At 41.3% G+C, this 14,604-nt stretch overlaps 1 protein-coding gene and 1 pseudogene across 3 annotated transcripts in view; one reads left to right on the top strand and one right to left on the bottom strand.

Annotated features, from left to right (window-relative positions):
• SLC35D2 (solute carrier family 35 member D2) overlaps positions 1–4,866 on the top strand; it is a 59,087-nt gene extending 54,221 nt beyond the window's left edge. The window contains exons 9-11 of one of the 3 annotated variants that reach the window (XM_042913404.1): positions 1,560–1,638; positions 3,163–3,245; positions 3,877–4,866. In XM_042913404.1, the coding sequence (XP_042769338.1) occupies positions 1,560–1,638; positions 3,163–3,245; positions 3,877–3,979 (265 nt within the window). In that variant the 3' untranslated portion in view covers positions 3,980–4,866. The remainder of the gene's footprint in view (positions 1–1,559; positions 1,639–3,162; positions 3,246–3,876) is intronic. The other 2 variants (XM_042913403.1, XM_042913405.1) reach the window with 2 other exon arrangements.
• Positions 4,867–7,852: 2,986 nt separating this feature from the next.
• On the bottom strand, positions 7,853–9,605 carry LOC122204539 (annotated as a pseudogene).
• Between the last annotated feature and the right edge of the window lie 4,999 nt (positions 9,606–14,604).

Here is a 14,604-nt window from a genome sequence, read left to right as displayed (position 1 = left end):
CTTTTATTTCCTTTGTCTCAGGAGACCTAATTAGAAAGATGTTGCTATGACCAGTGTCAAAGAAATTACTGCCTGTGCTCTCTTCTAGGATTTTTATGGTTTTAGGTCTCACATTTAGGTCCTTAATCCACTTTGAGTTTATTTTTGTGTACAGTGAAAGAAAGTGGTTCAGTTTCATTCTTTTGTACATTGTCATCCAGTTTTCATTAGTTGAAGAGACTGTCTTTCCCATTGTATATTCTTGCCTCCTTTGTGGAATATTACTTGACCATGTAATTGTGGGTTTATTTCTGGGTTTTCTGTTCTGTACTGTTGATCTATGTGTCTATTTTTGTGCCAGTACCATACTGTTTTGATGACTACATCTTTGTAATATAACTTAAAATCTGGAATTATGATACCTCCAGCTTTGGTTTTCTTTTTCAGGATTACTTTGGCTAGTCAGGGTCTCTTCCGGTTCCATACAAATTTTAGGATTGTTTGTTCTAGTTCTGTGAAAAATGCTGTTGGTGTTTTTATAGGGATTGCATTAAATCTGTAGATTGCTTTGGGTAGTATAGACATTTTAACAATATTTGTTCTTCCAATCCAGGAGCATGGAGTATCTTTCCATTTCTTTGTGTCATCTTCAGTTTCTTTCATCAGTGTTTTATAGTTTTCAGAGGACAGGTCTTTCACTCTTCGGTTAAGTTTATTCCTAGGTATCTTATTATTTTTGGTGCGATTGTAAATGGGATTGTTGTTGTAATTTCTCTTTCTGCTGCTTCATTAGTGTATAGAATAGCAACAGATTTCTATACATTTTGTATACATTTTGATTTTGTATCCTGTATACTACTAAATTTGTTGATCAGTCCTAGCAGTTTTTTGGTGGAGTCTTTTGGGTTTAATTTATATATTATCATGTCATCTGCAAATAGTGAAAATTTTACTTCTTCCTTACCAATTTGGATGTCTTTTGTTTCTTTTTGTTGTCTCATTGCTGTGGGATCCATTAATTTCATTCTTTTTCATCCAAAGCCAGTGACCCTTCCCTGATTTTCCCTTCTAACACCAGTGGTTCTCAGCTGCTGCACATTAGAATTATCTATGGAGCTTTGATATTGCATGCAGCCAAGGGCCCCACCTCAAATCAACGGAAGGAGAACTTCTGTCAGGCATCATTGTGTGTTAAAAGTGTGCCAGCTGATTCCGATGCACAGAAGGTTAGAGAGCACTGTTGTCACATAGTTGTTAAACAAAAGATTTCAGACCATTACAAAAACTTTCCCAGTCCTTACCCCCCTTTACATGGAAATATAATGGGAAGTGCACAGATAGAATGAAAAGCATACCTAAGGGTGAAAGTTTGGCTGATTCACCACTGGATGATTTTCCTGTAACAATTTGGAGTTACAAAGGGGATGTTTTTAGATGTAGGTTATAAAATCTTTATCGTACGTTTTTCTTTTTTATTTGTTTAAAGCATTTGTGGGTGGGTCACACGGGGACTCTTCTTAATCTGTTATTATACCCAGCACAGTAAGGCACACATCCAAGCGTTTCCTTCCTTGCCCCAGGTTTCTGTTGATGTACTCCACAGTTTTGTGCAGCTATTACAATTCAGCCCTCACTACGGCAGTGGTTGGAGCCATCAAGGTAAGGGGGTGACACCTTGGGAATTGGGAAATCAGCCATGAATCCAGTCTTCATGATAGAAGCAGAGTTTGATTTTATTGTTGTTAACGGGTGGGATAGTGAGCATGGAGGCTTGTGGCATTTTCAGCTGCACCTGGGTGATCCTTTCTTAGGTCTTCTCATCCCCCAATCTGTAAAACAGAGGGAGGGCTTGTTGATTTAAAAAGGAGAGACAAATTATCACTTTAAGGTTAGGGGTGGTGAGAGGGGATGGTCTGGGAAAATGACGTAAAACTGAGAAAAATTCCAAATTTCTGCGCTCAGCAAGATACCTTGTTTGGTACCTTGTTAGTACGGTTTGGTTTTCTGGGAGAGCCTGCTGACTAGGAAAGAGAAGCCCAGGTGAGGCGCCTGGGTGGCTCAGTCAGTTAAGCGACTGACTTTGGCTCAGGTCATGATCTCGTGGTTTGTGAGTTCGAGTCCCATGTTGGGCTCTCTGCTGACAGCTTGGAGCCTGCTTCAGATTCTGTGTCTCCCTTTCTCTCTGCCCCTCCTCTTCTCATGCTCTGTCTCTCTCTGTCTCTCAAACAAAAATTAAGCAAATAAATAAGCATTAAAAAATGTGTAAGAAAGGGAAGCCCCGTGAAGAACTGTTTTTCAATCTAGGTATATGCTCACTTAAAAGGTTCTAAACTCATGGATTGTGTGTAGGTGTGTTTTACGTGTGTGCGTTTGAATCCACACAGTCCTGAAGAAGAGGATGGGTTTTCTGTGTTCTTTCATACAGTTGCTTTGTTTCTCTATTCACATGAATAAAATGAGTGAGAAAGACTGCCTGCTTTAACAGTTGACTTGTCTGTTGGCTGCCCAGACCCTCCTAGAATACCCAGGGCAGGGCACTACTTGGAATTTGCTGGATGTCTGATCTGTGTGAGTTTGGGGTCAGTATGATTAAAATTCACTACCCAATGATGGTAAAGAGATGGGATCTGAAAAGCTGATGACAAGTCAACTCTTATACATCTTTTTTTGTGTGTGATGCAGTGTTCTGTAATTATGCCATCGTTTACCTTATTTCTTTATAAAGCCATGTGTAATGGTTTTTTACTTATTCATTCAACACTCTGTGAACACCTATGTGAACACTTGTACTTACAAGTCTCTGAGCAAAGTTAAAGTCTCTGAGCAAAGCTAAAATATTTAGTTTCAGATTTTACCATATACATGTATTTCCCCCTTAAATTCTTCACTTTTAAAATGACTGATCCGGGGCACCTGAGTGGCTCGGTCAGTTAAGTGTCCAACTCTTGATTTTTGGCTTAGGTCATGATCTTGTGGTTCATGAGATCAAGCCCCAAGTTGGGCTCTGTGCTGACAGCATGGAGCCTGCTTGGGATTCTCTCCCTCCCTCTCTCTGCCCCTCCCCTGCTCACATTCTCTCTCTCTCTCTCTCCCTCTAAATAAGAAAGTAAGTAAGTAAGTAAATAAATAAATAAACTTTAATAAAGTAAAATAAAATGACTAATCCTCTCTCTCTTTCTACAGAATGTATCCATTGCCTACATTGGGATGTTAGTTGGTGGAGACTACATTTTCTCTGTGTTAAACTTTGTAGGGTTAAATATTTGGTAAGTGGGATTTCTAAATGAACTCATTTTAGTAAAATATGAGTTTTAAAAAGTCTGATTTATAAGTGAAAGAATGCAAGATGTTTTGACATTTCAGTTTCTAAGATAATTTTACTTAAATCACTCAGTTCATCTGTTTGAATGACATGCTCCTTCACGTGGATCATGGGGACGTGTATAATGAAAATTCAAGGGGCTGAGATCTAAATTTAATTCATGTGTCTTTCTCACAAAAAAAGTCTCCTAAATTATGTTTCTTCCTCTTGTGAAGTGGGCCTCACTGATGTCCTGCTGTGTCAGAGCACCATCCGCTAAGGATATTGGGAGGAGTGGCTGAGATACTTTTGAAAGGCATTTTGGGGTCCTACACATGGAGTGCTGTTTTAAGATAATAGCATAGTTTATTCAATAATAAAGTATTTGTTTCTCTCCAAAGTTTTGTATTAGATTTGATCTACTTTTTTTCTTCCCCAAAAGATTTCTAGAGGAGTGATTCTCATCAAGTAATCCACAAACTTGAGAAGAAAAATTCCCTTCACATTAAGCAGGCTATACTTATAAAGATGTCAGGAATTGCTGGTGGTACCACCTATGAGATTTATTTATTCTCACTTTTTTTTTCTCCTTTCAGCATGGCAGGGGGCTTGAGATACTCGTTTTTAACTCTGAGCAGCCAGTTAAACCCTAAACAATCTGTGGACGAAGAAAGCATCCCTCTGGATTTAAAGAGTTAGGATCTGGGGCAGAATCGCAGCCTGGCTTACAAACTGGGAACATGCAGCGGCATTCCCACATGTAGGAATGTGGATCCCGATGTTCTGGTCATGGGCAACACTCACCCCCCTGCTTAAAGCACCACAGGAACGTCTGCAAAATGCAGAGAGAATCTACCTCACGTGCTGCTGCACGGCGAGCCCTCATCAGCCCTGAGAAATGTATTTGGGCAGAGCTTTACCATCTGAAAGTGAATCTTTCACAGTAACCATTGGTTAAAGGTATTATTTCCAAAGGTCTTGCACAGGCAGAGCACTGAACGGTTGGTGACCCATCCAAATATCTGTGCTGCTGTTTGCCAGTACCATGTGTGCTAAGAGGAGGGGAAAGGTCGATGGTGTGATTATTATCAGCACGTTGGCCTTAATTTCAAAGGTCCCAGCCAAAGCAAAGTGCCAGTGAGAGCATTTTTTTTTCAGTTTAAGCAGACTTGTCTTTATTTTAATAAAGTTAGCCGGTTAGCTCCAAGTTATTTGTTAGCTCTGATTTCATTTTATATTTTGGTATCTTTTCCCAGTCATCAAAGTAAAATAAAAAATAATTTATACTCATGTCTCATACTGTTCCATTATTGGAGATAGGCAGAAAGGTAGTCAATTATTCACTGTGCCTTCAAGGGTGATCTTCCTTTTAAGGCTCATGCTGGAAAAAACTTGTAAAATAACTCAACAGGAAAAAAAAAACAAAACTCCATGTGTCCTGTTAACATTTAAGTAGCTCTTATTTCTCTCCCATCTCTCTAAGTTCAGGGGGCTTTGACATTCAGATCACTTGGACTTTAACCAAAGGTACATTTCTTCACAGGCTCGTCTAACCTCCCAGATGTGTGGTGTGTGGGAAGGAGCCCTGAATGGATGAGTGTTATTTTTATCTCCATCAAAAAATGAGCTGGGATGGGGCACCTGGGTGGCTCAGTCGGTTAAACATCTGACTTCAGCCTAGGTCATGATCTCGCAGTTCCTGGGTTTGAACCCTGCATCGGGCCCTGTGCTGAGACAGCTCAGAGCCTGGAGTCTGCTTCGGATTCTGTGTCTCCCTCTCTGCCTCTCCTCCACTCACTCTCTGTCTCTCTCTCTCAAAGAAAATGAATAAACATAAAAAAAATTTAAAAAATTTAGTTTTAATTGTAAAACACACAACACAAAATTTGTTATCTTAACTATTTCTAAATGTATACATTCAGTAGTGTTAAGTATATTTATCATGTTGTGCAACCAATCTCTAGAACATTTTCATCTTGCAAAACTGAAACTCTGTACCCATGAAACAATAGGTCCCCATAGCCCCTGGCAACCACCATTCTTTCTGTCTCTTGAATATGACTACTCTAAGTATATAAGTGGAATTGCACAGTACTTGTCTTTTTGTGCTTGGCTTACCTTAGTTAGGCTAACTCATGTCCCCAAAGTTCATCCATGTTGTAGCATGTGTTAGAATTCCTTTCTAAGGCTGAATTATATTCCTTCATATGGATGGGTATACCACATTTTGCTTATCCATTTGTCTGTCAATGGACGTTTGGCTATTTATGAATCATTCTGCTATGAATATGGGAGTACAGATGTGTCTTTGAGACCCTGATTTCCATTCTTTTGGATATTAAAATTTATTTCCTTTGTACACATAACACTCCTGACATCAAATGTGTGGGGTGTTGACCTCATATTAAGGAATTCTCCCATTCTCTGGACACCAACTGGGTGTCCTACAATTCAATTCTGACATTAACTACCTGGAGCTAGCGCAGACCCCGCAGGTTAAGGGCTCAGTCCCACAAGGTTGCCCCCACCCACTTCAGATGCTGATCCCAAGTCCCAGGTTGTGCTTCTGACCAACTGGCCATGAATCAGGAGTTTCCATACCCCCTTCCTTGGGTTTCACAGTTTGCTAGAATGGCTCACAGAACCCAGAGGAAGTGCCTTACTCTCTCTTAAGGGTTTATTATAAAGGATACAGCCCTGGAATAGCCAGAAAGAAGAGATACGTAGGAAAAGGTGTGTGGGAAGGGGCTTGGTGCATCCATCCCCTCTCTGGGTGCACCACCCTCCCACACATCGATGTGTTTACCAACCTGGAGCTCTCCAAACCCCATGGCTTAGGTGCCCTTACTGTTTCCTACAGCTGCTGCAACATTTTACATTCACACAGAAGTTCCAATTTCTCCATGTCTTGTCTAACAGTTGTTATTATTGTTTATTTTGTAGTAGCCATTCTGATGGGTGTGAGGTAGTTATCTCCTACCTAAGAGTTTTGATTTGTATTTCTCTAATTTTTAGTGATATTGAACGTTTTTTTCTGTTGCTGTTGTTGGCCATTTGTATCTTTGGAGAAATGTCTATTTGAGGCACCTGGGTGGCTCAGTCAGATGAGTTTCCAACTCTTGACTTTGGCTCAGGTCATGATCCCAGGGTTTTGGGATCGAGCCCTGCATCAGACTCTGCTTGGAATTCTCTCTCCCACTTCCCCTTTCCCACTGGCACTCTCTCTCTCTCTCTCTCTAAAAAAAATCTATTTAAACCCTTTGCCCATTTTTGAATTGGGTTGTTTGTTTTGTTGTTGTTGAGTTGCAAGGTCCTTTATTGTTTCCCTTTTCCTTTTAAAAGGCTCCTAGAGTCTGACCTTTGGGGCTCCCAAGCTGTTGTAACACTTTCTTGTGTCATGAACACCAGTTCTGAAACCCAGAGGCCAAAAATGCTAAGATTTGAAAACATCAACTGTAAACATCAACTCATGTTTTCAGTGACAAAACCAAAAGTAGCAAGTTTTTGCTTTCTTTCAAAATGTTTTTTCTGATTTTCATTCTCAGAATTCTTAAAGGAAGATGATTTTGTGTTTTTCTATTCTTAAAATGATTAATCCTTTGTTTTCATAGTTGGGATGCCTCCTGGGTGTTCTTATTTACTTTTTTTTTTTCTTCTGTAATCACTCTGAGTACTTTTCTTGGCCTTTTTTTATATGACCCTTTTTTTACCTTCCTATGGAGGCGTCTTCTCCTGCTTCCATGCATGGCCAGCAGAGGGCACCCTAAGAGCAGCTCAGCAGCCCTCGTAGCTGGGTTGAAATTAGCAATTTCCACAGTACCTTTAAAGACCCAGGTTCTCCAGCTGTGGGGTTGGTGGGAGCTCGGTCTGGCTTTGGAATTAAGATTAGCTGAGGAAGCTGGGTGGCAGAGAGGTGGTGCAAAAGGGATTCATTAGCCTCAAGGAGGTTAAAGGGGAAATGCAGCCTAATGCCCCAGATTTTCAGACTTCTCTTTTCTTACTGAAGAAGTTGTAAAAGCCACTCTGGGTGGGACAAAGAAAATAAACTAATATCTTTGATATTTTGCTTACTCCTAGCTGTTGTACTGCAAATAACAGTGACACCATTTGTTAACTTAGACTTTTTCCTGCTCTTTTAATATTTTGCCTGCATATTAAATGTATCTCAAATACAGAGGCACTAGAGTTTTGGACAGCTGAGTTTTCTTAGGGAATAGAACCTAGTTTAGAGAAGTGTTCTATATATATTTTTCTGTGCCTTCAGGAAAATAGTGAAGGTACAAATGTCCATAATTTCATAGTCTTTAGTTTCTTTTTTTTTGCACAATCATTTGCACTTAATTTTCTCCTTTCTTTTCAATTTGTGTTCATTGTTTTTCAGCTACAAAATAAGCTTAAAACCACAGGTTTTGGTGTACCTTCTGTGAGAGTACATATTTATCTCAGCATCCCTCCCCCCAGTGGCTCTGGGATAACATGTGGTCACAAACCACACTCTGATGTTGGAGACCCAGGACAGCATACCGTGTGCCAGGAGTAATGGGGCAGCACCCACCATAGCAGTTGCCTAGACTATGGTGGGTGCATATCAAGTTAGAGCAAGGAGAAGGAGCACATCACCAGAAGAAGAGCACCCACACTTGGAAGCCAGCATTTTTCTTAAGGGCTGCTCTTCATCGCTTTCCTTGATATCCTCAGTTACTTCTGTAACCCATTGGTGAATGCCTTCAGTTTCAGCTTCTTGTTGTAAACCCTTGTCTGTGACTATCTCTTAGAGACTGGAAATTTCAACCACTATTCCTTTGATTTACCCCAGTTCATCAAACAGGCTGTTCTCTTCACCAATGAGGCATTGATTTTCTTGTTCAAACATTTGTATTTCTTCTGGGGATAATTCATCTTCCCCTTTGCCATCTCCCCACATGCTCAATTCAGGTTGTGCTTTGTTCGGAGTCTATTTTGGGTATTCCTCAGTGACAGGTTTTTTTTTTCATAGTCTTTTGAAGGATTCTGTGAAACTTTCCCAGAAGACATAAATTCTCTTGTCTTTGTATTTGGTTCTGGTTCCAACTTGCATGATCTTTTCTCATCACTGCTCGTTTAACTCTAGTGGCTCTTTGTTCTCAGTAAAGTTTACATAGTCTTTTTTTTTTTTTTTTTAAGTTTATTTATTTGTTTTTGAGAGAGAATGTGAGAGCAGTTGGGGAGGGGCAGAGAAAGAGAATCCCAAGCAGGCTCCGTGGTGCAACACACTGAAACAGCAGTCCTGTGCTTGCTGGAAACGTATCTCCTTGTGGGCTTGTGTCTTAAGTTGCTGAGTTGCTTCTGAGCAGATCCTCACGAATGTCTGAGCACCCTGGTCTATCTGATATGTGTCATCCTCTCACACCCAGACGTGATGTGGCTATAAGCATTAATGTAATCTGTCCTGTGTTCCAGAAGATAACTTCTCAGTTTGCCAGTGTGCAAAAGCTTATGCAGGACAGAAGCGCATGGGTGGTGACCAGCTGGGTGCAGTCAGTGCCAGCACAGAGCAGGTATGCAAGGCACCGAGCTAGAGGCCACAGGCCTTTGTTTCCCCTCAACCCACAGCCATTCCGATCCACCAGATGAAGACAGCACTTCCTCTAAGGGTTATTCTAGAATTCAATGAGATAACACCTGTAGAATGTTTTGGCATTACTTGGCCCCTAGTGACCAATAAAATTTGTTACTGTTGTGATTATTATTGTTACCATTCTTATTTCTATTTGTGGTGGGGAAGAACTCTGGAGAGAGTGTTGCTCTACAGAGAAGGTGTATTGGGAGGATGGCTAGGAATTTATCAGATGAGGACGAAGGTGGAAGACCACTTCAACTTGAAAGTCTTGGTGACTTGGACTTGTGAATCATTGTTGCTTTCTGTGAATGGATGCGTGTGCTCGTGCATCCATTTTGGGTGCTGGGACTTGGTGAGGGTTAACAGCCTAGGTGACCGGTACTTGCTGCTCCGTGGCACCTTTCATGAAGCTGAGAGTGCCCAGCAGTTCAGAATCTCTGTTTCTTTTCTGTCATAAGATACTGAAATACATGGAAAAAAGAAAGCATGCCCCTTGGGATGAAGCCAGGAAACCCCAAGGCACCCTTGCAGATGGTCAGGGTCAGGAAATACTGTCTGTGTGCCTTCTGACTCTTACCTCCACTCCCCCTGTGATAAGCCTCCGAGCCTTTTCTCCACAGCCTGGACCAGAACATCAGCGTTACCTGGGGACTTGTCAGAAATTCGGAATGTCGGGGTGCACACAAACAATCTGCATTTTGACCCAGGTGATTTGAGAAGCACCATCCCAGGCTATTGGTCCAGGCCATACTTTTAGTACTGGTGGTTCTCAGACAGGGATTCACAGGATTTAGGGGGCTGGTGAATGTGGATAGGGAAAGAATACATCCTGATGCTCCCTAACCAAAATTTAGCATTTTTCATTTGAAAATGTAGACAAAACAATGTAGTATTAGCTGTATTTCTGATTTTGTTACCAGTGGAAGTGGAGATATTTTCAGATCACCTTACACTTTCTGCAGAAAAATCATTTATGCCCTGCTGAGGATTCTAAGTTATCAGACCTTCCACTCATTCTTGATGTTTAATACGTTCATAAAGAAGCATATTTTTAGTACATCATATTTAGAAAATTTAACTTTTTTTTTGAAATTGGTTTCCTTTATAATTTTATGTATTTTATTCTAGGCATTTAAAGCCATTATTTAGGGGAGGAGGCTGTAACCATCCCTAAGCTACTGCTGTGGTCCATGGCACTGAGAAAAAGGAAGGATTCCCTGCCAAAGAGGGAAAGAGAAATTTCCAGATTATGTTTTCTCAGGAAATTGTTACATTGTTGGCCTTTCTACCAGTGGAGGTTTGTTGTCCAAATGGGTGTAGAGGTACCTAGGAGAGGTATCTTGTATCTGCCAGCTGGTGGGGGGGGGGGGTCATCCTTCAGCCAGTGGTGGTCAGTTGTCTGCAACTGGAGGGCCAGCGTGAGAGCAGGAGAGAGAAGCAGAGAGGGACCGACAATGGGAATAGGGCAGCTAGGCTTCACTGCCATATCCTCCTCATTCGAACATCAGAACAGAAATGCGGATCCTCAATTGTGTCGCAGTACAGAACCTTGTTCTTCAAATCCTGTGACTGCTTACCTGGAGTATAATGTTGAAGGTCTATGCAAAGGTGGAGCAGCCGTGTGAGGAGCTTTGTGGACCCACTCTTCAGTGAAACACACAAAACTAGAGAAAACTGTAAAAAACAACCATTTAAGGTCTCTGGAAACTATCCTAAGGGCATGTAGCAAATGAGGAAACATTGATTCAAGAAAGCCTAATAAACTTGGCAAGAACACTGAGAATGTGGCATTTGAGCCTTGACACTTTCTGCCTTTCACTTTCCTCAGCTCAGCTTGATGGAAGCTCCATCCATCAAGAAGATGGGCTAAGGTGTGGCTAAGAAGATGGGGCTCCCTCTCTTCTCTGCTCCCAATCAAGGGTTACTATATCTGACAAGGAGGGGAGACCGCCATTGTTTCTCCTCTTCTCCAAGTAGAAGAGGTGCAATTCCTGGTGAGTTCAGCAGATGGAAAGGGCCTCCATTTACTACCCCTCACCCATAGGATGGAGGGTCGACCCAGGTGTGGAAGCCAAGAATATTGGGTTCCCAATCACCCTGCCCCAACTTGATCATAGGGCAGAGGTGTGATGTAGGGAGAGGCAAGCAGACAAGACCAGAGGCTACCACCTTGCCCAGCATTCAGAGTAGTGGCTCAGACAGTGTGCCCAGAAGAGGCAGTCTGTGCAGTGAAGAATTTGACCTTACACAAAAAGATGTCTGGCCTTTGCCCTTGGATTCTAGGTAATTCTATGCCCTTGGAATATTATGCCTGATAGAAATGTTATTGTTTGCCTCGTGTCTCTGGGTCATACTGGATAGTCTGACAGTATGATTTAGGATGGGGGCTGGCCACACCAGGAAGACCAACAATGTGGTTTAGGGTGGGGACCCTGGGTGAGGCCTGGGGAGGCTGGAGACTGACATCAGCCATATGGGCAATCAATCATGTCTATGTAATGAAGCCCCAGTAAAACTCTGAACATTGAGGTTTGGTTTGGCAATACTCCATGCATATTATCACACACTGATGCTAGGAAAGTCATGTGTCCTGACTCCATGGAGAGAATAATGGAAGTTCCACATTTGGTAGACTCTACTCTATGCTCTCTCTTAGCCCTTACAGCTTTGTGATGGGATGTTATTGAGCAATTGACTTTTTAGGGATACTGAAAATTGCTTGAGGGTGGTAATTTCTTTTTTCAGAACTCCCCAGGGGATTGGGGACTTCCCTTTTGGGCAACTCTTCTAGACTGAGTTGTTCATGCATTCCTGTTTCAGACTTGAGGTATTGGCATGGTATTGGCTTGAAGAGCAGGGAGCGGATAGTGTTACCATGTATGTAATTTTGAATGGAATGGTCCAGTACTGTGCGTTTTATTTAGGAAACCAATTGAGGAAATTGCTGACATCTAGATGACTTGCATTTTCCAACTGCGATATTATTCTCTTGTTATGGTTGTATAGGAAGGCACTAGCTGTGTGAGGGTGGCTTCTGGGATCAGATGGCCTGGGTTTACATCCTAGCTCTGTCAATGTTAAAACACAGATTTATTGAGGTATTATTTAAATACCATAAAATTTACCAATTGCAAGTGTTTACTGATTTGTTGGTAAATATATAGAGTTGTGCACCCATCACCAAATAATTTGAGAATGTATCCATCATCACCCCAGAAAGAGCCTTCATCCCATTTCCAGTCAATTTCTAATCATAGCCCTAGCCCTAGACAACCACTAAGCTGCTTTGTTTATTTTAAAAAATATATTTTTAATGTTTATTTATTTTTGAGAGAGAGAGAGACAGAGTGCAAGCAGGGGAGGGGCAGAGAGAGAGGTAGATGCCGAATCTGAAGCACAGAACCCACCGCAGGGCTCAAACCCAGGAACCGCAAGATCATGACCTGAGCTGAAGTCAGACGCTTAACCTATAGCCACCCAGGTGCCCCAGACCTGCTTTGTTTATAGTACATGTCAAAAACATTTGCCAGTTAATCTACCACCACTAGGACATGAGGGAAAAGTTCAGTTTTACTGCATCCTCATGAATTCTGAGCCATAGCTTCAAGTTCTACTTAATAATTTACATAAATGTAGTATTTTATTCACTTAATTTGCATTTCTAATGATGTAGGAGGTTAAATATTACCCCACACAATTGCACACTCATTGTATTTCCTCTGTATTTAATTTTCTGTTTACGTCTTTTACCTCAAGGTGTTCTTTGGCTTTTGCCCTCGACATTATGTCCTGAACCTGGAGCCTCCTTTGGGCTCGACATTATGTCCTGAACCTGGAGCCTCCTTTGGGCTCCTATCTGGGCCAGGCCTTAGGCATTTGAGTTTTTGATCCTAGTTGCAGAGGCCCATTTTCAAACTATCTGTGTCTAACCCAGGCAGAGTTGCTAGATATGTATGGTAGGGAAATTTTTTTGTTACTAATTATTGTGCTTTAAAAACAATGTATTTATTGGCTCAGTTGGGTGTCAGACTCATGATTTTAGCTCAGGTCATGCAAGATCTTGCAGTCGTGGGACCTGGGCCCCACACTGGGCTCTGTGCTGTGCATGGAGCCTGCTTGGGATTCTCTCTCTTCCCTTCCCCATCTTGTGCATGTGCTCTCTCTCTCTCTCTCTAAAAATAAATAAATAAACATTAAAAAATAATTTATTTATAGGTGCACCTGTGTGGCTCAGTCAGTTAAGCATCTGACTTTGGCTCAGGTCATGATTTCACTGTTTGTGAGGTTTGTGGAGTTTGTAAGTTCAAGCCCAGCATTGGGCTCTGTGCTGACAGTGCAGAACCTCCTTCAGATTCTCTGTCTCCCTCTCTCTCTGCCCCTCCGCCACTCTCTCTCTCTCTCTCTCTCTCTCTCAAAAATAAATAAATAAATATTAAAAAATAATTTCTTTATAGAGAACAGATTGGTGGTTGCTAGAGGGGTGGGGTGGCGGTGGGTGAAGGAGGTCAAAAGGTACAAAGTTCCAGCTATAAAATAAATAAATCATGGGATGCACAGAGCCCAACATGGGCTCAAACTCACAAACAACTAGATCATGACATGAGCCGAAGTTGGACACTTAACTGACTGAGCCATCCAGGCGCCTTGGAATATATTTTTTAATATTGTGAAGTAAAGGTGAGAACTTTGGTTCAAAATCAAGTACAGAAGTGAGCTGCAGCTTCCATATCTGGTAATATGGAAGGCTAAGTTATCCACCCCCATCTTTCCTCTGCCCATTAATTGTAGGATAACATTTGTTTAAAATTGAAGTATAATTTACATGCAGTAATTACACAGTCCTTAAGTGTACAGTACAACGAGTTTTAATAATAGCATACTCCATGAAACACATACACTTAACAAAATATAGAACATCTTCATCAACCTAGAAAAGTTCCTTATGACCCTAACCAGTCAATCCTGCACTTCTACTAAGAAAGCAGTGTTCTAAATAATTTCCTGAAGATTAGATTTGTCTGTTCTTGAACTTCTTATAAATGGCATAATTATAGTATGTACATGTGGTAGATAGCTTCCAAAGTGGATCTCAATGATCCCTACCTCATTATATTTACATCTTTGCATAATCTCCCTTTGAATGTGGCTGGAATGTGGGCTTGCTTCTCATGCACAGAATACAGCAAAAGTGATGTGATGTTCCTTTCAAGACTAGATCATAAAAGAGTGTGGCTTCTATCTTTCTCTCTCTGACTCTACTCACTTGCCTGACCTGGTGAAGCAAACTGCCATTTTGTGAGCTGCTTTATGGAGAGGCCCACCTGCCAAGGAACAGCTGTGTGTGTGTGTGTGTGTGTGTGTGTGTGTGTGTGTGTGTGTGTGTGTGTACTTAATCCAGGCAACAAAAATGAGTGAACTTGGAATGCATTTTTTCTGAGCTGAGCCTTGATATGACTGCAGTCATGGCTGTACTTTGATTGCAGCCTGTGAAAGACCTTGAGCCAGAGACACCCAGCCAACCCATGCTTGGATTCCTAACCCACAGAAAGCATGAGATAATAAGTAATGTTGTAAGGGCCTAAGTTTTGGCTTAATTTTCCTACAAAATAGATAACTAGTGCAGTACTTTTTGATGTCTGGTTTCTTTTGTTCAACAAAATGTCTGATTTTCAGTCTTGTTTTTTGTGGGTATAGGAAGATATATTCTTAAAAATCTTATTAAAAG

The sequence above is a fragment of the Panthera leo genome, chromosome D4 (assembly GCF_018350215.1).
Source record: "Panthera leo isolate Ple1 chromosome D4, P.leo_Ple1_pat1.1, whole genome shotgun sequence".
NCBI lineage: Eukaryota > Metazoa > Chordata > Mammalia > Carnivora > Felidae > Panthera > Panthera leo.
Note: the sequence above shows the minus strand (reverse complement) of the source record. Positions and strands in the feature narration are given on the sequence as shown.